This window comes from Schistocerca serialis, chromosome 11, assembly GCF_023864345.2.
Source record: "Schistocerca serialis cubense isolate TAMUIC-IGC-003099 chromosome 11, iqSchSeri2.2, whole genome shotgun sequence".
In the NCBI taxonomy this organism is placed as follows: domain Eukaryota; kingdom Metazoa; phylum Arthropoda; class Insecta; order Orthoptera; family Acrididae; genus Schistocerca; species Schistocerca serialis.
Window position 1 is genome coordinate 125,457,466 of NC_064648.1, and position 22,937 is coordinate 125,480,402.

A 22,937-nucleotide genomic window follows, 5' to 3' on the forward strand; every position below is an offset into this window, starting at 1 on the left:
CGTGTACTTTTATGTGAGTCTATTAGCAGTAGGGCATCCTACATATTTTGCCTCTTGAAGGTAAGTATTGTCCAGAAATTCAATCTCATAATCTTATAAATTTCTCAAGCGGATTTCAATTATGATACAAAACAAGTCTGAGAGGTAAGTAAAGGCAAAAATTTATATTTCCACCACTCCTGTTCAATAAAAAGAGGATACGGATGACGAGTAGTCATACACAGGTACGCTTTTACTCAGTGCAAGTTTTGTATTTCTATGGATGGACCTCTTAAATCAGATCTACAAAACAGAATACGCAACTGTCGGCAAATATGGTAGAACAACAAGTTTAGCCCTTTCCACTCGAATGGCGAGTGGTGTTCAACATTGCGAATTTTCTCTTCCACTCTGATGTCGATCATCGTTCGAGACAATTTTTCGTAGCTGTCACATCTGACTGTCCTAGGAATGAATACTGCACAGTACTGCCATCTAGGGAAGCCCGTGTCAACTAGTGCTGAACTGCAGCAGTTGTGTTGAGAGAAAGGTTGCAAGTTAGTAGAGACAAAATGGCTTGCTCTTCACACACAGTTCTTTCTGAGGAAGAGACTGCAGAGCTTTTAGAGGAATGTCTAAGTGAAAAAAAAGAGTGACAATGATTTTGATGACAATGATTTCGATTGTGACAGTGGTTCATTTCTAAACAATTTGAGTGAAATGAATATAATAGAGGGAAACATTCCACGCAGGAAAAATATATTTAAAAACAAAAATGATGTGACTTACCATACGAAAGCGCTGGCAGGTCGATAGATACATAAACAAACACATACATACACACAAAATTCAAGCTTTCGCAACCAATGGTTGCTTTGTCAGGAAAGAGAGAAGGAGAGGGAAAGATGAAAGGATATGGGTTTTAAGGGAGAGGGTAAGGAGTCATTCCAATCCCGGGAGCAGAAATACTTACCTTAGGGGGAAAAAGGACAGGTATACACTCGCACACACACACGCACATATCCATCCGCACATACACAGACACAAGCAGACATTTCTCTGCCCAAACTCTTTGCCTTTACAAATGTCTTCTTGTGTCTGTGTATGTGCGGATGGATATGTGTGTGTGTGGGAGTGTATACCTGTCCTTTTTCCCCCTAAGGTAAGTCTTTCCGCTCCCGGGATTGGAATGACTCCTTACCCTCTCCCTTAAAACCCGCATCCTTTCATCTTTCCCTCTCCTTCCCTCTTTCCTGACGAAGCAACCATTGGTTGCGAATGCTTGAATTTTGTGTGTATGTATGTGTTTGTTTGTGTATCTATTGACCTGCCAGCACTTTTGTATGGTAAGTCACATCATCTTTGTTTTTAAATATATTTTTCCCAATTTGAGTGAAATGATGATGGAAACAGCTCACCCTGAAAAGTTTCAAAAAATATCATGCAATGAAAACTTTTGTATTGTAAGGCTGATGTACATATATTTGAACAAAAACCTACTTTTTGTTTTAATGCGTACCCTAATTGTTGATCAGTGGCCTCATTGTTGCCACAAAGAGACTCACGCAATTCTGTGTGGTATTCTCACCATCCGGGTGGTGACAATTTAAATAAGAGTGCACAGAGACGCCTTTGTCTACATTATGGAGTGCAAAGTGTTAACATGTCTGGTATCAAGAAGTACACTGCTCTGTACATGATCCAACTGACAGATAATAAATGCACGAATCTGGGTAACAATCATGAAAACAAAAGCATTTTCGCTGCGGTAGGAGAAATGATCATTGTAATAAGAGAAATAGGATCTCGCACGGAAAGATTTAAGTGCTCATTTTTCTCACACACTGTTCGAGAATGGAATGGTAGAGAAGTAGCTTTAAGGTGGTTCGATGAACCTTCTGCCAGATGCTTAATTGTGAACTGCAGAGTAATTGTGTAGATGTAGCTTCATTTATCAGTGTGCGCTGGAGAAGAAACAAAGTTTACAAACTGAGATCTTAGAGGGAGACATCGGATTCATTTCACGATGTCATACGCGCAAGGAACAGAAGTGAACACAACAGTGACAACATTTATTTTGTGTCTATATTATTTTTTGGAATGTAAATTGTGGTGACTGATTAGTCTGTAGCATAGTCTGAGATCTCAGTTGGGCTGTAAGGTAACTGGTAGTGAGTTGATGAATCGACAGATGTGAATACAAAGTCTCAGTTGTGACATACTGATCTGTTGAGTAGCCCTAGTTCTAGGTAAGGATGAAAAGTGACTGGTTGGGAGTTGCCCAAACAGCATCAGATGCTCCAACTAATACTCTCACATCTTATCTTTTCAGTCAAGTGATCCACTGTTGAATATCAAAATGTGTAAGAACTTTATCTTGGCTGCTTGTATCTAGATGTAAAGCCACCAGTTTTCAAATGCTCTCTTGCAGCAAATCACTTTAAAACAATTCTCATTTAATATACACTGTAGCATGCAGCTTATCACTGTAATTAAAGCTGGTGGCACACTATGAAACAAATGTCAGAGCAAACCCCCCAAACCTGGACCTTGTAATATTTGCAACTTGCAACCAGTGTTGTAATAATATAAACTGCACTGAATGTAATGCAACATGGGCCACAACAAGTTATTACACTCCAGTCTTCTTTCACATACCTTTCCATGGCTAAATGCTTCCACTTTATGGTCAGTGGTTACCTGTATTGATTCCACTGCTTTCTATTACTTCATTATTTACACAGAGCAGTCAGTTAGTTTAGCAGCGATACATATGATACATAGACACAGCATTGCAGAGCCAGGCGGTAAGACATTAAAAGTTAGACACATACAGTAACTGTTGAAAAGGATATTATCATATGGTGTCATTATTTCACCTGTTTCCAATAATCTCTACATTTTATGTGAGGAAATACTACTTGCACTACTAGCAAACTGGTTATGTTGTACCAGTACCATACATAAACCAATTAATTTCCGTTACAACACATAGCGGGATACTATTTATCGGCATCTACTCAGGTACAATTACGATTATATATTTGGATGCTGCTGAGCAATGTTTCCTCCAAACTGCGTGCAAAATATAGAGGACAGACGTGGTGCATATTCAGTTTGTACAACCTGTGTAAAGTCAGTATGCAGGTGTTGTAAGGTAGTGAGTTCACCTTGAAAATGTGTGCTGGAGAAAGTGTGAAATCTCAAAATTGCAGAAGGTGGCATAAGTTAATTCCTCGTTTAAAAATGACAGTAACTACGAATTTGGAACTTACAGAGGTACTGCTAAATGCTGTTTTTGAGATCTGCTCATAAATCTTAAAATAGCAGAGAAAAAGTCCTACCTGAGACACTCACCTGAGAAAACGAAAGTGAATTCCGAAAAGGATGTTTGTGTAGTGTAGGAGGGACCGTGTAGAAGAATTGGCTACCTGAAAGTCACTGAACTGCCTCTGTTCTGGTATAACAAGGACCACAATACCTTCAAATAGCAGCAACATCAAAATGACAGGTTTCAGGATAACCGACGGTGGGACAGAAAATTGACTGAAATTTCTTGACAGGGGAAAGGTCTTTGCTCTGGACTTGATGAGATACCTACATGATACTACATGGAGAAAGTAAAAGAACTTGCTCCTCTTTTAGGAGCAGTGTGCCACAGGTCACTGGACGAACAGAGCACGTCGTTCTGGTTTTCAAAAATTGAACAGAAGAAGACAACTATAGTCCTACACCACTGACATCAGTCTGTTGTACAATTTTGGAACACATTTTATGCACACATATTACTGCAAAAACTGTCTCTGTAGAATCAAAATGAATTCTGTAAGTTGCTGTTGTGTGAAATGCAGCTTGCTCTGTTCATCCATGAGACCAAGAAAGCAGTAGGCATCTGCACTCAAATTGATGCTGTTGTCCTTTGACTACCAGGAGGCAGAGGACAGTTTAACAGTGCCACCTAATGAACAGAATATGGGCATGTGTAATATCAGGCAAGCTGTGTGACTGAGTTCAAGAATTTCTAGCAAATAGAAAACGGAGCGACATTCATATTTTAGCGAAATTTTCAGATGTAAAAACAATTTTGGGTGTACCCGAAGAGAGTGAAATCAGACCATTAATTTTCATAATATACAGTGTATTTTTTCCCCCAACCTGGGACAACTAAATATCTCGAAAATGACACATTGCACAAAAAAAACTGTTCTAAGTGAAATGTTAATTTTAGTAAATGTGGCACCTCTCTGTGCTACAAATGACCACCTCCTAATCATGCCTTCTGCATGAATCTTTGTATTTTCAAATGGGAACCTCCTACTGTTATTGCATATTTGGATTCTACACCAAAAAATATGTATAGTTTACTCAAAGCATTGTTCCCCATTCAAGGGAGATGACACTGTAATTGACAAACATCAAGTGTGTTTAAGAACTGACAAATTTGATTCTACATTTCATTTACAAAGTAAATGTAAACCTACCTTTATGTTCTAATGGGTTCTATTAAATAAACAGAAGTATGCATACAGTGTGATTTAATTTTGAATGACCACTAATTACAGGTAAGGCTGATGACAAAATGAGATTCAGTAGAAGTGTGGTTCACCCGCAAAGGAAGTACCTTATGAAACCCTCATTGAAACAGTACTTGACTATTGCTCATTAGTATCAGCCTTACCAGATAGGACTGACAGAGAAAATAGAAAAGATGCAAAGGAAAGCAGAGCATTTTGCCACAAGTTCATTTAGGAAGTGCGAAATTGCGATTGAGATTCACAACCATCTCCCGTGGCAGACACTAAAGAGAGCTGTTACGCATCATGATGTGGTTTACTGGTAAAATTCTGAGAGCACTGTAATTTTTGTATTTTGTTCTAGGTTAAGAGGCATAGAAAACAAAAGCATTCATGATCTAGACTCAAAATTGTAATGTAAATTCCAAAGAATGATTGCTGCCTGGTATGGATGCCATTTTTCTTTCACTCAGCTACTGTGGTTGTGTCCACTTTGTGAGCACTGCGGCAAGTCTCTGGTTTATCGTCACTCTCCCCCATGCCCACCTCACAAGGCATCAAAGGTGCCATCGTAAAACAGCCAACAGTTGATTAGCTCTACATGATGTGTGAGTTACTGCTGTAAGCACAACACAAAAAATTTACATTTACAACTCAAGAACTTTATTCCTACCAGCTGTGGGTAATTTATCTTCCACATAATGACCTTTAAGAACTCATATATTGTTGAATGGAATTTTTATGATTCACTTTAGCATCAGTATGGTTGACCAATCACTAGAAATATGTCTACGACCCAATGTTGTCAACAGATGTGGTGTTAATATTCACAAAAAAATTTGGCCAAAACTAAATAAAATAGGTCTGTATACACAGAAAGTTTCAATAATAGTGAATACAAATTTACCCAAGTAGAGAAATGTTTCACTGCACAACACAATAAACTGAAACTGAAGTTTGATTGTGTAGCTTTAAAATGTGGTAACAAAAAAGTGGTGTGAGACAGAAACAGGTGCGACACTAATGGTGCTCCACAAAATCAGACTTTTATATGTCAATTAGAGTAGTCAACATGAAATAAGTAAATATAAGACGTAAATGCTTTATAATTAATGTAAAAATTATGTGATAGATTATAGCTGGGACTAACACTTTCGGGGAGCACTTGGTAATATAGCAAAAGGCATTAAGATTAACGGATTCTTCATCAAAAACATTCACTAAGTGAAGAGTGGTATCACTGGAAAAAAATGTGCAATTGTTAGAAACATATTTAAAGGGTAGACAGCAGTGCACGGAGGTTATGTACTCTAATGGAGAAATATTGGAGAGGAGAAGATCAAGTATAAGAAATTAACATCTTGGTGTTCCTCAGGGCTCCATTTTAGGTCCAGTCCTATTCATATGCTATGTAAATTCTCTTGACAATAAGCAATTGATCACTATGTATGACAATACACCTGGTGTCTGGTAAGCAGACAGTGAGCCAGCCTAGTTGAAGAGATACATAACTTTATTGAAAAGGCAAGAGCTAATTCTGAAAGAGAAAACTTTAAACATAGAAAAAAACTAGTATTAATCATTTTAAACTAAGTGGTCCAAACAGACAAAACACTGTGATTGATTGATGAAATTCTTCCAAAAACCTGCATAGATTGTAAATTCTTCGATTTGTGCATTGATGATCGACTTTCATGGAGTCAGCAAGTCGATTAAGTCTGTAAAAAAATAACACCTAGTCTATATGTATTAAGAAGATTATCACCATATCTCAATTCTGAAACCCTAAGTACTGTATATTATGAGTTAGTGCACCCTTTCTTGTCTTGTAGTACAGTACTGTGGGGTGGGACATGCCAAACTAATATGAAAAGGGTTTTCATACTGCAGAAGCGAGCCTTGAGCATCATAGCAAAAGTAAAATGAGGAACTTCTTGCAAACCCCTATTCACTGGACACAATATTCCCACAGTTTATGCCATGTATATACTAGAAACTATAATACTAGCAAAAGAAGACCGTAAGATCACAAAAAGAAACATGGATACCCACAACTATGAAACAAGTCACAGAAAATATTTTCATATGGTTAACAGATGATTAACTTTAACGGCAAAAATCCCCTGTCAAAGGTGTTACCAAATGAAGTTAAGATATTGACAGGAGATACTTTTAAAAATAGAGTTAAGCAGTGGCTTATCCAAAAATGCCCTTATAAATTGAATTTATCATGAATTATAATTTAATAAGAAATAATATAAACTAAAAAAATTGTAATTGTAAAAACTTTATACTTAGTTTCAACACACATGTATGTAAAATTATGTGTTACATGCAATAAATTTAATTGAATAGAACAGCCTGGCTCCTTTACAAATGAAAATTTACAATTCAGTGCCTCCTTAAAACAAAGAATAGACAATTTTAAATACCTCAGAAGATGGCTCTGTGAAACCTGTAGATCAGGTATGGATCTAAAATGCCATGTGGAGAAAAACTGTAATGCTTTCATAAAACAAAAGAAAATTCTAATAAGTACAGATCTACACATAAACCACAGAGTTTGATTTGTAAGATGTTATATCTGGTCTGTACTCCTATACAGTTCCGAAGGCTGGAAACTAAATACGCTAAGAGCAAAGAAGATCATTGCCTTTAAAATATGGAGTTACTGCAGAATGCTTAAAATACCGTGAACACTGAGATTAACTAACACTGAATTATTGCGATAAATAGACAAATGGCAAGAAATATTCTCCTGTGAGGAGAACTTCTGTGAAATGTGGAAGAACGAAATCTGTGAGGATGGGATGTGAGTCATGCTCCGGTAGCTCAGTCAGTAGAGCACTTGCCCACAAAAGGCAAAGGTCCCGAGTTCCAGTCTCGGTCCAGAACACAGTTTTAATCTACCAGGAAGTTTTGGTAAAGAGAAGAAAAACTGCAACCTAGCACATAGCCCATGAAACACCAAATATATACTTCTGTTGTTGATGACAGAAGGAAATATCAAGAGTAAAAGAAGAATACAGAAAAGAACAGTATCTTGTTTAGATAATGTTTCTGCAGTAGCCAGGATTACCAAGTGAACATCAATTACTACATACTGTGGTTCACAGAATAAAGATGCATCATATGGTTACCAACAGAACTGAAGAAACTTTGGTTAGTGAAACAAAAAGAAACACCACCTCTTTTAAAATTGATGACAATCTATTTTCTATACTTTACATTGAATTAATTTTCCTAATTGCCACAGAGCCAAGAAATCTAATTGTGTAGAATGTACTGCTTGGAACTGAATGATACACCTGTCTCACCCTCCCTTTCAGTCCCTATTTTTTTTTTTTCTGTGAACAAAATTTTTTTGTGAATATTCATGCCACATCTGCCAATGGCAATGATTGAAACTTTTTTGCAATAAAAGGTGATCCTACTAAATAAAAAATAATTTTTTGCTTCAGTTATCAACATTTTTGCTAGTAATATGTCATCTTCAGTCACAATATATTTTTGTCTTGTTTTATTTCATTGTGTTTCAGAGCTGAGTTTACATTTTCAATGGCTACATTAACGTGGTTTTTAGGCATCTTCTTCAGTTTAACCCACCCATTTAAATTTTTTACCAGTATGTTTGACCAACATGCAAGTATTATGGAGACACTTCATGAAGTCAAGTGGGAAACCCTAGAGGGAAGATAAAATTCTTTTAACATAGCGCTATTGACAAAATTTAAAGAATGATCATTTGAAACTAACTGCAGAACAATTCTGCTGCTGCCAATGTGCATTTTGTATATGAGACATGAAGATAAGATAAGAGAAATTAGGACTCTTATGGAGTCATATTGACAATAGTTTTTCCTTCACTCCATTTGCAGAGTGTAATAGAAATGAAAATGGCTACTAGTGGTTTCAGGTACCCTCCACTATATGGTGCCTTGTGAAATATGCACGAAGATGTATGTGCAGTTGTATATAGCCAAGAGCATTAAAATGCCCACTTTTGGAACAAGGGGAGGTGTGCTGGCTTCAGATTGAATCTGCCCTGTGGAGTAACTATGGGGATTAGTGTGCCAGCCAGCATGTACATGGCTTTTAGGTGGCTTTCCACACCCATTTAGGTAAATACAAGGCCCATTACCAAGTTACACCACAGTTACACAATGCACAAACACTTTGAAACATTATGTCACATTTGACAGTGCGACAAAAGTGAAATGCAGGCTAAAGTGGTGCACAGATTCCTACTGAAATGGAGCTGGCAGTAGCTTTAAAATGCCTTTGGGAGTGGTACCCACCATGGCATGGTTCTCCATGGCACTGCAGAGGTATTGTATGAGTCCCAGAATAGCACAGGCTGGATATACAACACCTGAATGGATGGATGGACATCTGCTTCAGTTTATCACCTTCATTTGGTCACAAAAAATTCCCCTGCATCAGTGAAAAACTTCTACTATTGCATTTGCACTTCAAATAATACAACATATTACAGGCGTACAGCATTATACTAGACTGTGAAGGATGGTAATAAAGTTTTAATTATCACATCCAAAAATTAAAGTCATGTAGTTAATTCACTACTTGCCCATTAAATTTTGGGTGTGCAGATGCATAAATTCTTTCCTCTTCTAATATTTCAGCTGTACATCGTCCAGCCATCTTCAGAGTGATACAAAAGATTGATGATCCAGCACTAACTCTGTGCTTTGAAACTAGTGGACTGTATCGCTGTGCAAGTGGCCACAGACACACTGGTGGTAGAGACGTCGATCAGCGGCAAAGAAGTACAGTGTGCACAAATTATATCTGTGGCTGCGCAGTTGGTATACGCCGGGATGTCAATGTATCACTCTGAGCTGAACTGTCATGATATCTTTGTAAGTTTATCACAGAAAGTACCAGATTCCATGAATTATCAAAGCTGGAGCCATCCCTATTAATTAAATCCACTGCCATGCAAATTTCATTTGCCTCTTTCACCACCAAGTCTCAGAAAGGTGACACAGATGCTAAAATTTTGACAGCTTTGTACAACGTGCTGTGGTCTGCCACAAATGATTTATTTGGCTGTAACAGAACCAAATAAATCAACTATGGCAGAACACTGTATTGATACTGATCAGCCTCTGTTGTACGAAACCATCAAAACTGTAGCATCTACATCATCTTTCTGGGACTCGGTGGTGAAAGAGGCAATTGGAATTCACTTGGTGATGAATTCAATTGATGGAGATAGTGGCTTTAGCTTGCAGTCACAGAGTCCAATGCTTTCTGTAATAAAGTTACAAAGACGCCACGACAGTGCAGCTCAGAGTGATATGTTGACATCCCACCGTGAATCGAGCGTGCAGCCACAGATACAATTTGTGCACACTGTAATTCTTAGTCACTGATTGATGTCTCCTGTGCCCACATATCTGTGGCCACTTACACAGTGGTGTGGTCCATGAGTTTAACAGGACAGAGCAAGTGCTGGAGCGTCACTGTTTTGGATCGCTCTGAAAATAGCTTATCAATATATCAAAATATTAGAAAAAGAAGTAGAATTTATGTGACTGCACTCTTGAACTTTAATGGAGCAGTCATTGCGCCACAAAAATATGAAGATGCACCATTCGTCGCTTGTTCACAGTCCTGGCACACACTGAAATCTCCACCCCACAGAAGTGTCTGACTGGTGCAGACCACTGGTACAGTGCGATTCTGTGTGGTAATTCATTTTTGGCAGCATAGGAAATGTTGCAGCTGAGTCAGACCAATCCAAATGACCTATTCAGTCATGTGGAACTACTGCGAAATACTGCTACTTCTCAATGCAGTATTTTGTTTCGGTTCCTCTGTTGCGGAGATTTCAGTAAGTGCCAAAATTTCTGGCACATACCTAAGAGCAAACCAACAAGTAACTGCTATATCACAGGCTTACACCTACTCAGCCAGCGTCCCACACTATGTTCAAGTTTCGCAGGCAGCCCACTTCCTTATACATTACACTCGCTACACACGGCCATCAGACCGTGACCGAAGTGTCGGCAGAGGTCGCTGGCCAGACGATCACTCTCCTGCACCAACTGTGCGACAGGAGGTGAGACCAACCGTATCCTGCACCGAGGGCTGTACTTAGGCTGGTGTATAATCCCTGGGCAGCCAGTTCACTCTGAGTGTCAGGAAGTCACTTTGGAGCTGCCACAATGACAACACAAGACTTCGTGTTAATGTTCCTTTGAGTGATCTTGTACAATTTCTGGATCTGTTTTCATTTGCGATACACTGGACTTGATTATGTTTTTGTCATATTGGAACCTTAATATTGGACTGTTCTTCAGGGATTTTAACTTGAGTTTAGTCAGAGTTCTCAACATTTTAACTTGAAAACCGGTGATTATTATTACAACAAATTTATGCAGTCGGCTGGCTCTATAGTTTATATATTGAAAATTTATCTATTGTTGCTGCTGTCAGCCATGTTTCAAATTTTGAGGTTTCTAAATGCCCAAGTATCCAAGGCTGTTACTGCATAACAAGATGTCAGAAGAAAAATACTTAACACTGGTGATTTTCCTTCCGAAAAAGACACCCTTGGTGATGTTGAAATCTGGTTGAGACTAATACAATAAACTTCTGCAACCAGTTGGCTGTATACTTTATATACTAAAAATTTATTTACAGTTTTTACTGTCAGCCATGTTTAAAATTGTGGGATTTTAACAGGTGACTGCCCTGTCACCACTTCAACTCTTCCCTGCATAGTTCTTTGTGTAATTACTAGTTAGTAACAGTTTTCAACAGTCTTTGCTTCCATTCTAGAGGCCTTCTGCTTTCCACTTATATTTAAGTTAATTCTTTCTTGTTGCCAGCTCTGCCAAACTTAGTTGTAGACTGACATTTTCCTGGGCTCTAATTCTAGCACCTTGTATGTGATGACTTTAGTCCTGAAACTTTGTTTAGTTACTTGAGATATCACTGGCTTTTTGCCACAGTAACTGTTTAGGGTTGATTCCAGTTTAGAACTGTTTCTTTTTTTCCATTAATAGGCACTCTGTCTCAAGTACAGTTTGTGTTTGAACCAGAAGAGTTTATTTTGTTCCTAACTGGTTTACGGCTTGTTTACAAGGAGGAACGGTGTGGTCTCTTAACTCAAATAAACTTAGAGTTCATTGCCTTCTATTTTCAACCATCTGTAACAGGTACTTTAGTAACGGCCAAACTTTACTTTTTTGAGGTTATAATTAAAACTTAACTACCCTTCACAGTATAGAATAATGTAGTACACGTAAGAATGCTGTATTATTGAAAGTGGAATTGCTAATGCAAAAGTTTTTCACTGAAGCACAAGCCGAGTATTCTGTGAGCAATTTTTCCCCCTTTCTTTTCATTTACATTTCTTTTTGCTTGTAGTCACCAAATGATGACTCTTATGTTATGTACAGGATTAAGTTTATGTTTATGTACAAGATTAATATGCAACATACTTGTGTACAAATATGTAATATATATCATATTTATCTAGAAGATTCATACATAATATAATTTATATACATATTAATATATATCACTCTTATCTACAAGGTTAATACATACTATAATTCCTATAAATATAAGTGTTTTGCAAATTACAGACTGCATACTAAGGTAATAGTTTCTATGCTTATTTGCAAATGTTTGTATCTGCTTCTATCTTACAATTTCTATTTTCCTACATAGATTATTTCATACTCTACAGCTATTTCTATTGCCTCTTCGACTACTTAATAAAATCTACACCTTACAAAATCTTGCAGCTTTAGCTGTCAAGTACAATTTCGCCTCATAGTCTACATCATAATCCCAGTTTTCAAGAAAGTTGATGGAAAGAAATATTGTAATAATTAGGGTATCACTTTAACACACCAACTGGGCAAACTTTATCAAGGAATTATAGCACATAAGATCAGACCATTCATTGAAGAAAATCCCTTGGAAGAACGGCATGGGCTGAGGAAGTGGAGATCGAGAACTGATTCAATTAATGGAAAAATACTATGAATGCAACCAAGCTCTGTGGTTAGACATTCTGGATATAAGGACAGCGTTTGATGCTGTGAATGGGAAAACAGTGTGGGAATCAATCCCTGAAAAAAAAAAAACTGGAATAATGACGACATGATACACAGGATCTAGAATATCTACAACCCATAGTAATGTCAGAACAGACACAGTGATTAAATCTGGATGTATGTAAGGTGAAGTTCTCTCTCCTCTTCTTTTCATTACTATGGTCAGTTATATCCAGAAAAAAGTACACCAAGCCATAGGATGCAAAAAAATGAAATCCGTGTTGTTTGCAGATAACACACGTCTGTGGGAGTGAGTCCAAAGAAGACCTTCAACATCAGTTAAACGCCTGGGCAGAAGCTCCAAAAGTATACAGTCCCATCTTCAGTCAGGAAATAAGGGAGGTGATGGTAGTGAAAAGATATGTGAAACTGATGAGACATGTGAAATGAAGGGGAAACAAGCGCAGATAAACTATCATTTCAAATGTCATGACAGTGTTGTCTCTGCTACTTGATTTATAAACAAAAAAACTGCTTACAGAATTCAAACAGCTAGTGACTACACAGTTAAAGATCTCAAATGGAACAATAAAGTACTCTTACAATGTAGGAGAGCAAACTTATTATAGTCCCATTCAGACATATGGTTATGAACATGCACCAGGAGAAGTAAATACATCAGCAGAAATCTGGCAGCTGAGGCGAGGTGAGGTATGTTCACACAACAGTCAGGGAGACATGGAGAGCTGGACTCTGGAATAAGGAAGCCAGATACAGGCTCAAGTTTTAAGACTGGAAGGCAAAATAACGTCACAGAGCTTGAAATGGTACGGACGTATGAGACACACGGTCGCAACTGGGCCATCGAGACTAATGTACGATCTGGAACTCAGATGCAAAAGACCGAGAGTAAGACCAAGGTCCAGTTACAAGGACGTATTGAAATCTGACATTCAATGGAGAGGACATACTTGGGGCAGCATCAGAGAGGGAGAGAAATTTAAGAACTGTAATCGGTCGAGAAACCTCATTTGTCGATACATCGAATAGGATGGAAAAACGTGGGATATGATGATGACGAGACTTAAAGAGCCTAGAATTCTTTCAGTGAAAGTAGACATTTACTTACAAAGAAAGATTTAAAATTTGTTGTCAATAGGTCGCCAGTTTGTGGTCGTACAGATTCTGGAAGTAGTTGTGCACACTGCTCCACTGATCCGTCCACTGTTATCTACTAATTCTAATTTTGTTGTCTATCTACAAATACTTAGCTTCCTTCTTGTGTTCTTGTTACGTGTTTCATAACATTTGGGTGATGGAGGTGATAAACTGAAGCATGTGTAGCACCTAGAAAATGCTGACATTATCCTTAAACATGGGGCTGTAGCTTGGAAGCACAGTTGGTTAAAACAGATTTAAATTTTGTTCCAAATGTATCACCAGTTTGTGGCCATATGGATTCTGGAATTAGTTGTGCTCACTGCTTCACTGATATGTCCACTGTTATCTACTAATTCTAATTTTGTTGTCTATCTATAAACACTTAGCTTCCTTCTTGTGTTCTTGTTACGTGTTTCATAATGTTTGGGTGATGGTGATAAACTGAAGCATGTGTAGCACCTAGAAAATGCTGGCATTGTCCTTAAATGTGGAACTGTAGCTTGGAAACACAGTTGGTTAAAACAGGAAAACAAAAATATTGTAACAAAATACAGAATATCACTAACAAAATTATTGCTAACCTGTGAGGTACGGTTGTGGAAAGCCCTTCACAATATATGTGTTAATATTTTCCTTTAGAATGTAAATACTTTAGGATCTAAAGAGGCCACTCAATGAAAAGCAGAAGCACTGAGTTGTCAACAGGCACACACAGAGGAAGGAAGGATTGCTAACTTTTGGAGTTATCATTCGACAGACTAGAGTACACAAACACATACCGTCTGTGTGCTTGTGTACTCTAGCTCATTAAAGAATAACTCCAAACATTAGCAAGTTGTCCTCCTTTTGTGTGTACCTATTGCCAACTCAATGCTTCTGCTTTTTGGTGAGTGGTCTCCTTTAATCCTAAAGTATTTACATTCTGCAAGAACTTTCCTAAAAGATCAACATTTTTTTTAATTTGAATAAAAACCACAATGTAATCAGTCACTGACTTTTTACAACATATTTCAGAGGTTATTCCCTATCATCAGGTGGCAGATTAGGTGTTCAGCTGAGGTGTACTTCCTGGAAAGAACCGACAGAGTTGAAATATCTGCAATGAAGAAGAGACACAAAGCAGTTAGTCACAATTCCATCTGTTTTTATTATGTTTCCAAATCTACATTATGGCTATAAATAGCCACCTTCAGTGCATTTTCATTACAATTCGGCAGACTCGCAGCAGTTCATGTCAATATACGTTCTTACAGACGTACGGTTCCTTCTGCCTACACACCTGTAAGAACATATGGTGACATGCACTTCTGTGTTGAATTGTACCGAAAATGCACTGAAGATGGCTATTTGTAACTGAGATATAGATTTGCAATCATAATAAAAGCTAATGGGACTGTGACTGACTGTTGTGTGCCTCTTCTTCCTTACAATCTACAGTCGCTGTGCACAACGGTTTCTGACGTAATCAAAGTCGGTCGAAATATCTGCAGTCCCGTGAATCACATTTGTTGTATACTTCATCCAAAAGCACCGCTCACAGTGAAAGAATGCGTCGGAGATGTACGGAAGTGCATATATTTTGATACTGGTGGATTCCCTCAGACAAAACACTTACTACACGCACAATATAACCTGCCACTTGTCTGGGAGTGTAGGAAACGGTGAAACGGTGGACTGTTTTCGTCCATTGCCGATTTCAACTCAGAGACAATAAGGCGCACCTCGGCAATACAGCATTGTGGTACACACAGCGAATGCAGTGTCGAGTCTAGCACACTGCTCGTTCTGTGAGGAGGAGGTGGAGCTCATTCTGTCCCACACCTCTGTTCAACTACTGGAGCAAGCCGTGTGTCAGGTAGTGATCGTACGCTCGTGCTCCCAGCATCCTCTGCAGAACTGTCCAGTTATATTGTGCGTAGAGTAAACAAAATACCTGATCTGCCACCCTGCGATGGAGGCAGGCTTTTGAACTGTGTCATAAATTTAAAAAACTTAAAGGGGGACAGTGCTGCTCATTATTTGTACCGTAAACAGACAAGTACCTCAGTGAAATGTTAGCTACCTTTCAAGCATTCGCATAGAGAGAGTCGGCTTTGTGCAAGATGAAGCAAGGCAGAGGAAACACAGCTGCGAGCAGCACCCTCAGCTCTACAGACATACAACAGAGTTACGACACAATGAGACAGCGAGTAGAAGCGGGGCCCTCCCGCACCGCTACACCACCTCACGGGACGGAGGGGTCGCGGCGGCGGCAGCAGCGGGAGGGCGGCGAGGTCCAGTCGTAGTTGTAGGAGAGGCGGTGGCGCGTCTCCTGCCCCTCCGGGCACGGCTGGTTGGAACCCCAGCGCAGCCGCTGCCACATGGCCACCATTTCGTCGGCGCTCTTCTGGTGTGTCACCAGGTAACTGTTGTGGCAGCCGCGGGACACCGACTCCGTGTCGAACCGCGGGTCGTGCACGCGCCGCACATTCTTCAGGGGGGCCAGCCACGTACCCACAGCCACGTCGTCTTTGTAGTACAGCCTGCCGACATTTGTCTGTGTGTACAGTACTGTCGGTGTAGAATGTCGGTGAGTACACTAAATTTGACTACAGAGGTTAACAGTCAATTCCTAAATATACTGTTTGTCGGTTAGACCAATTTTGATAATTATTTCATTCTCAATAGGCTGTAGTACTACTCTGCTAGGAGATCTGAGGAGATTAACTATCCTACTACACACTGACATCGGCTAAGGAGTGATGTGCGAGGATGCGTAAGTAATACATTTGAACAGACTCGAGATTTCCCCGTATGCCGCAGCATTCGATACTGTATTGCTGCTCGCAGTCACGTGACATTTGATTCGTTCGGCGCAAGTGTGTATGATATGTGAGAAATTAGGAGCAATCCAAAATAACGAGCTATAACTATGCTTAACTGTCGAGTGGGCACACTGTTTTTTTAAAACAGGAGCAGGCGCACTTCTATTTTGTGCACATGTCAATAGTAGATGCCTTTATGTCACCAGGGTAAAAACGTATGAGCAAGAGGTATATAATGTGATTCTTCAGTATCTCCCAGCGTTACTGTTGATCAAACCAGCAGAGAGGGTGACGAATCGGGACCTGAAACAGTGCCCTGAGATTGCTGTCTTACCTGCTGACAAAGATAATGCTACTGTTGTTCTTATCCACAAGGACTACATTGAGAAGAGTCTGCTAGATGATGACTCCTACAGGAAGATCAGTAGTGACCCCACAAAGAAGGTGGAAAACCAGGCTACATCTACATCTACATCTACATCTACATCCATACTTCGCAAGCCACCTGACTGTGTGTGGCAGAGGGTACCTTGAGTACCTCTATCGGTTCTCCCTTCTATTCCAGTTTCGTATCGTTCGTGGAAAGAAGGATTGTCGGTATGCTTCTGTGTGGGCTCTAATCTCTGATTTTATCCTCATGGTCTCTTCACAAAATATACGTAGGAGGGAGAAATATACTGCTTGACTCCTCGGTGAAGTTATGTTCACGAAACTTCAACAAAAGTCCGTACCGAGCTACTGAGCGTCTCTCCTGCAGAGTCGTCCACTGGAGTTTATCTATCATCTCCGTAACGCTTTCGCGATTACTAAACGATCCTGTAACGAAGCGCGCTGCTCTCCGTTGGATCTTCTCTATCTCTTCTATCAACCCTATGTGGTACAGATCCCATACTGCTGAGCAGTATTCGAGCAGTGGGCGAACAAGTGTACTGTGATCTACTTCCTTTGTTTTCGGATTGCATTTCCTTAGGATTCTTCCAATGAATCTCAGTCTGGCATCTGCTTTACCGACGATCAACTTTATATGATCATTCCATTTTAAATCACTCCTAATGCGTACTCCCAGATAATTTATGGAATTAACTGCTTCCATTTGCTGACCTGCTATATTGTAGCTAAATGATAGGGGATCTATCTTTCTATGTATTCACAGCACATTACACTTGTCTACATTGAGATTCAATTGCCATTCCCTGCACCGTGCGTCAATTCGCTGCAGATCCCCCTGCATTTCAGTACAATTTTCCAATGTTACAACCTCTCCATATACCACAGTATCATCTGCAAAAAGCCTCAGTGAACTTCCGATGTCATCCACAAGGTCATTTATGTATATTGTGAATAGCAACGGTACTACGACACTCCCCTGTGTCACATCTGAAATCACTCTTATTTCGGAAGCCTTCTCTCCATTGAGAATGACATGCTGCGTTCTGTTATCTAGGAACTCTTCAATCCAATCACACAATTGGTCTGATAGTCCATATGCTCTTACTTTGTTCATTAAACGGCTGTGGGGAACTGTATCGAACGCCTTGCGGAAGTCAAGAAACACGGCATCTACCTGTGAACCCGTGTCTATGGCCCTCTGAGTCTCGTGGACGAATGGCGCGAGCTGGGTTTCATACGATCGTCTTTTTCGAAACCCATGCTGATTCCTACAGAGCAGATTTCTAGTCTCCAGAAAAGTCATTATACTTGAACATAACATGTGTTCCAAAATTCTACAACTGATCGACGTTAGAGATATAGGTCTATAGTTCTGTACATCTGTTCGACGTCCCTTCTTGAAAACGGGGATGACCTGTGCTCTTCTCAAGGACACAGATTTAACACAGGGTGTCACGAAACAATTGTTACCTCAAGGATCTGTACCGCCAAAACATTGTGGACTCCCTAAAATTCACAAAGGCAAGGTGCCTTTGCACCCCATTGTCAACAGCATTAGGGCACCTACATATGAGATGATGCCTCCTACAGGAAGGTCAATAGTGGCCCCACAAAGGAGGTGGAAAACAAGAGTAAGGCTCTTCTCGAGGACACGGATTTACCAGAGGGCGTCATGAAAAAACTGTTACCTCACGGATCTGTACTACCAAGACATTATGGACTCCCTAAAGTTCACAAAGACGGGGTGCCATTGCACCCGATTGTCAGTAACACTAGGGCACCTACATATTTGCTGACAAAATACCTGAAGGAAATACTAAGCCCTTATGTGAATAAGTGCACGCATCTTATCTGCAATTCTGTGGATTTTTCACAATGTCTTGACAACTTCAGAAATCTGATGAGAAGACCAGCAAGCTTTTCAGGAGTGACTTGACTTCCACATATTTATTTTCTGTTTAATGGAGAAAACTACAAACAAATGGAAGGAGTGGCAATGCACAGTCCACTCTTACCTGTGGTCACAAATTTGTATACCGAGTACTTCAAGGACGAAGCCCTGGCATCATCCAAACGGATACCCATGTGTTTTTTCCATGATGTAGATGACATGTTCATAATTTGACCCCATGGAATTGACAAACTCCTTGACTTCTATACACATCTGAAATCTATACATGCCAACGTCAAATTCCATATGGAGACTGAAGCAGAAGGAACAGTACCATTCCTGGACGTCACGGTCAAGAGAACATCTGATGGGCCACGGTGTGTATCAGAAGAAAACACACACTGACCTTTATTTGCATGCAGAGAGCTGCCACCACCCGTCGCAGAGGAATGGGGTACTAAAAACACTAGTACACAGGCGTGCACTGTTTCAGGTGCAGAGTGTCTGTCCCAGGAGCTGGAACATCTCAGAACTGTATTGTGAAAAAAATGGTACCCGGAATGGCAGTTTACGCATGCTCCCCATCCCACAAAACAGTGCAATCTGTGGAGATGGAAGAAGCCACTAAGGAAGACATAGCCACTGCCTTGATGCCATACACTGGCACACTAACAGGAACAATTGTATGCATATTGTAGAAGTGCAGAGTAAAAACCATCTTTTTCCTGCCCAACAAAAAATACATATTATTGGGAAGTGTCAAAGATGATTTCAGTTTGTGGAAGGCTGGTGTACACCAGATTCCATGTCAATGTGGGAAGACATATATGGCACAGACCATGCACACCGTCGAGGATTATTGCCAAGGACACCAGAGGCACACTCGACTGATGTTGTTGTTGTTGTTGTGGTCTTCAGTCCTGAGACTGGTTTGAAGCAGCTCTCCATGCTACTCTATCCTGTGCAAGCTTCTTCATCTCCCAGTAACTACTACAGCCTACATCCTTCTGAATCTGTTTAGCGTATCCATCTCTTGGTCTCCCTCTACGATTTTTACCCTCCACACTGCCCTCCAATACTAAATTGGTGATCCCTTGATGCCTCAGAACACGTCCTACCAACCGATCCCTTCTTCTAGTCAAGTTGTACCACAAACTTCTTTTCTCCCCAATCCTATTGAACACCTCCTCATTAGTTATGTGATCTACCCACCTAATCTTCAGCATTCTTCTGTAGCACCACATTTCGAAAGGTTCTATTCTTTTCTTGTCCAAACTGTTTATCATCCATGTTTCACTTCCATACATGGCTACACTCCATACAAATACTTTCAGAAACGACTTCCTGACACTTAAATCTATACTCGATGTTAACAAATTTCTCTTCTTCAGAAACGCTTTCCTTCCCATTGCCAGTCTACATTTTATATCCTCTCTACTTCAACCATCATCAGTTATTTTGCTCCCCAAATAGCAAAACTCCTTTACTACTTTAAGTGTCTCATTTCCTAATCTAATTCCCTCAGCATCACCCGACTTAATTCGACTACATTCCATTATCATCGTTTTGCTTTTGTTGTTGATCATCTTATGCCCTCCTTTCATGACACTGTCCATTCCATTCAACTGCTCTTCCAAGTCCTTTGCTGTCTCTGACAGAATTACAATGTCATCCGCGAACCTCAAAGTTTTTATTTCTTCTCCATGGATTTTAATACCTACTTCGAATTTTTCTTTTGTTTACTTCACTGCTTGCTCAATATACAGATTGAATAACATCGGGGAGAGGCTACAACCCTGTCTCACTCCCTTCCGAACCACTGCTTCCCTTTTGTGCCCCTCGACTCTTATACCTGCCATCTGGTTTCTGTGCAAATTGTAAATAGCCTTTCGCTCCCTGTATTTTACCCCTGCCACTTTCAGAATTTGAAAGAGAGTATTCCAGTCAACATTGTCAAAAGCTTTCTCTAAGTCTACAAATGCTAGAAATGTAGGTTTGCCTTTCCTTAATCTAGCTTCTAAGATAAGTCGTAGGGTCAGTATTGCCTCACGCGTACCAATATTTATACGGAATCCAAACTGATCTTCCCCGACGTCAGCTTCCACCAGTTTTTCCATTCGTCTTTAGAGAATACGCATTAGTATTTTGCATCCGTGACTTATTAAACTGACTGTTCGGTAATTTTCACATCTGTCAGCACCTGCTCGACTGATATATCCCACCAAACCAGCCATCTCAGAGAACTGTTTGTCTGAGAATCATGCAATGGAGTAAGATCATACCAGGATCTTGGCACAGACTTCCAAATACTGGGACAGTGTTGTTAGAGAGGGTGTATAAATTCGTACCAGGAATGAGCTCATCAACTGAGTTGCAGCTACAATCTTAGGAACATTTGGGAATCAGTACTGAGTTTAATTATGAAGGCTCTCAGCATTAAAATGATCTGGAGACCAGGGTGGACAGAGAAATCACATCAATGCCATCACAGATGGCAATGCTAGCATCTCTGTGACTGCCGAAGTGCAACGCGGACAGTGGACGGAATGGGTTGCAGGGGCAGGGGATGTCAGTCCGCCGCACGCCCTCAAAAGCTCAGTTTGCCAGCACACCTGATGATGGCAACATGTCTGATCACTAAAATATTGTGTCCGTTGGACACTATGAACCAGCAGTTCACCTGTGGACTGTTCAATCACGTACGAGCAATATCACAGAATAATCTTCGTTTAATTTAACAATGATGAAACAAAAGTACATTATACATCCTGTATCACTGTTTACTCAAACAATAATAAAATAAACCTTCATTACATCACTCTCCTGCCACATACAAATGTTATTCCTCAGTAATGACCCAGTCGCAGTATACTGAATAAGCTATTGAATAAGCTGTTAGCTGGGATCTGATGCAGCTGCACTCATTTCCATCAGGTCATAGCCAACTCCTTATTCAATTGCTAACTATCTCATAGACAGCTGCCTAATTGTGGGATTGTGCTTCTAGCTTGAAATCTTTGACATTTTCTTGCACAGCGGGCTGTGTCATTTTCTCACCTTGCTCACTGTTTATCTCATATTACTCCCACTCTCTTGGACATATGGCAATGCAACTCGTCACAGTATTACCTGAAGCAATAATGAAGGAATAGATAAGGTCTCACAATTGTAAAACAACACTGGAATGGTGCAAGACAATGTTGTTTGTGGCTGGTGCACTTTTTGCACAGGTGCATCCGCTTGATGGTTAAATTTAGAAAATTTTATGAAACATGTCAGGAAATACCATCAAATCCTACCATTGTACAAAATCTTGTTATATTTTAACAAAGAGTTCTCTTACAGAACGATTTACAAGGATACATAGACATTTATGTTGAATTTTTAGTAGTACTAACACTCAAAGGCAAAAGTGCTGTCTTTCAAAACATACTGCCTGACTATGAAGTCAGTTCAGTCTTTTATTTTGTTATTAGAGAACAGTAATGGTTTACCAAGTGGATTTCAAACGAGCATTTCAATCTTGATTCAGATATTAAAATAATGGGTAAAAACAGAATCGGCTTTTATTCAGCTCAAAAAGAAGATGGTAACATTCACATGAAATAAGGATTAAAATTAAGAATGACCAATAGGTAAAACAGATCACATCAAACTAACTGTAACTGCTATCATGAGAACGAATTACAGTGACAAGACCTGACACAAAGATAGCATCAAGTTGCTAGATCACAAGGTGATTGACAGACTGAACAGAACCAAGAATTTTTAGTGTGGTATAAACTGCTCAAGCAGTTCAACTTGTACTCAAGCACAGCACTAATCTGGGTTATCGAGAACTTGTTGTAGTCCCGACATTGCCCGGGATGTTTAACTTGTTGATACTCACAGTGAATGCAAGCTCCATAGCAAAATGCAATCCCTTTAAATTGAATGGCATGTTTGAATGACTGGGTGTCAATGAATAAGTCTTCACCTGTGGCACTCATAAAAACCAGGTTCTAAGCTCCCCGTTCTGACTTTTGCAAATATAGACCAATTTTAAATGAAAAGTTTAGTAATAATAATTGCATCATAGATCATGCTTTGGTTCCTTTTTAAATTACAAATTAAAGTTATATATTTGTGACACATATGTACCAAAAATCTAACTGTAAAATAC

At 39.6% G+C, this 22,937-nt stretch overlaps 1 protein-coding gene across 1 annotated transcript in view; it reads right to left on the reverse strand.

The window, feature by feature from the left end:
• Window positions 1–15,914: 15,914 nt before the first annotated feature.
• Window positions 15,915–22,937, reverse strand: part of LOC126426526 (beta-1,3-galactosyltransferase 6-like) — a 61,437-nt gene continuing 54,414 nt past the window's right edge. The window contains exon 5 of the mRNA XM_050088430.1: window positions 15,915–16,212. Coding sequence (XP_049944387.1) covers window positions 15,915–16,212 — 298 coding nt within the window. The remainder of the gene's footprint in view (window positions 16,213–22,937) is intronic.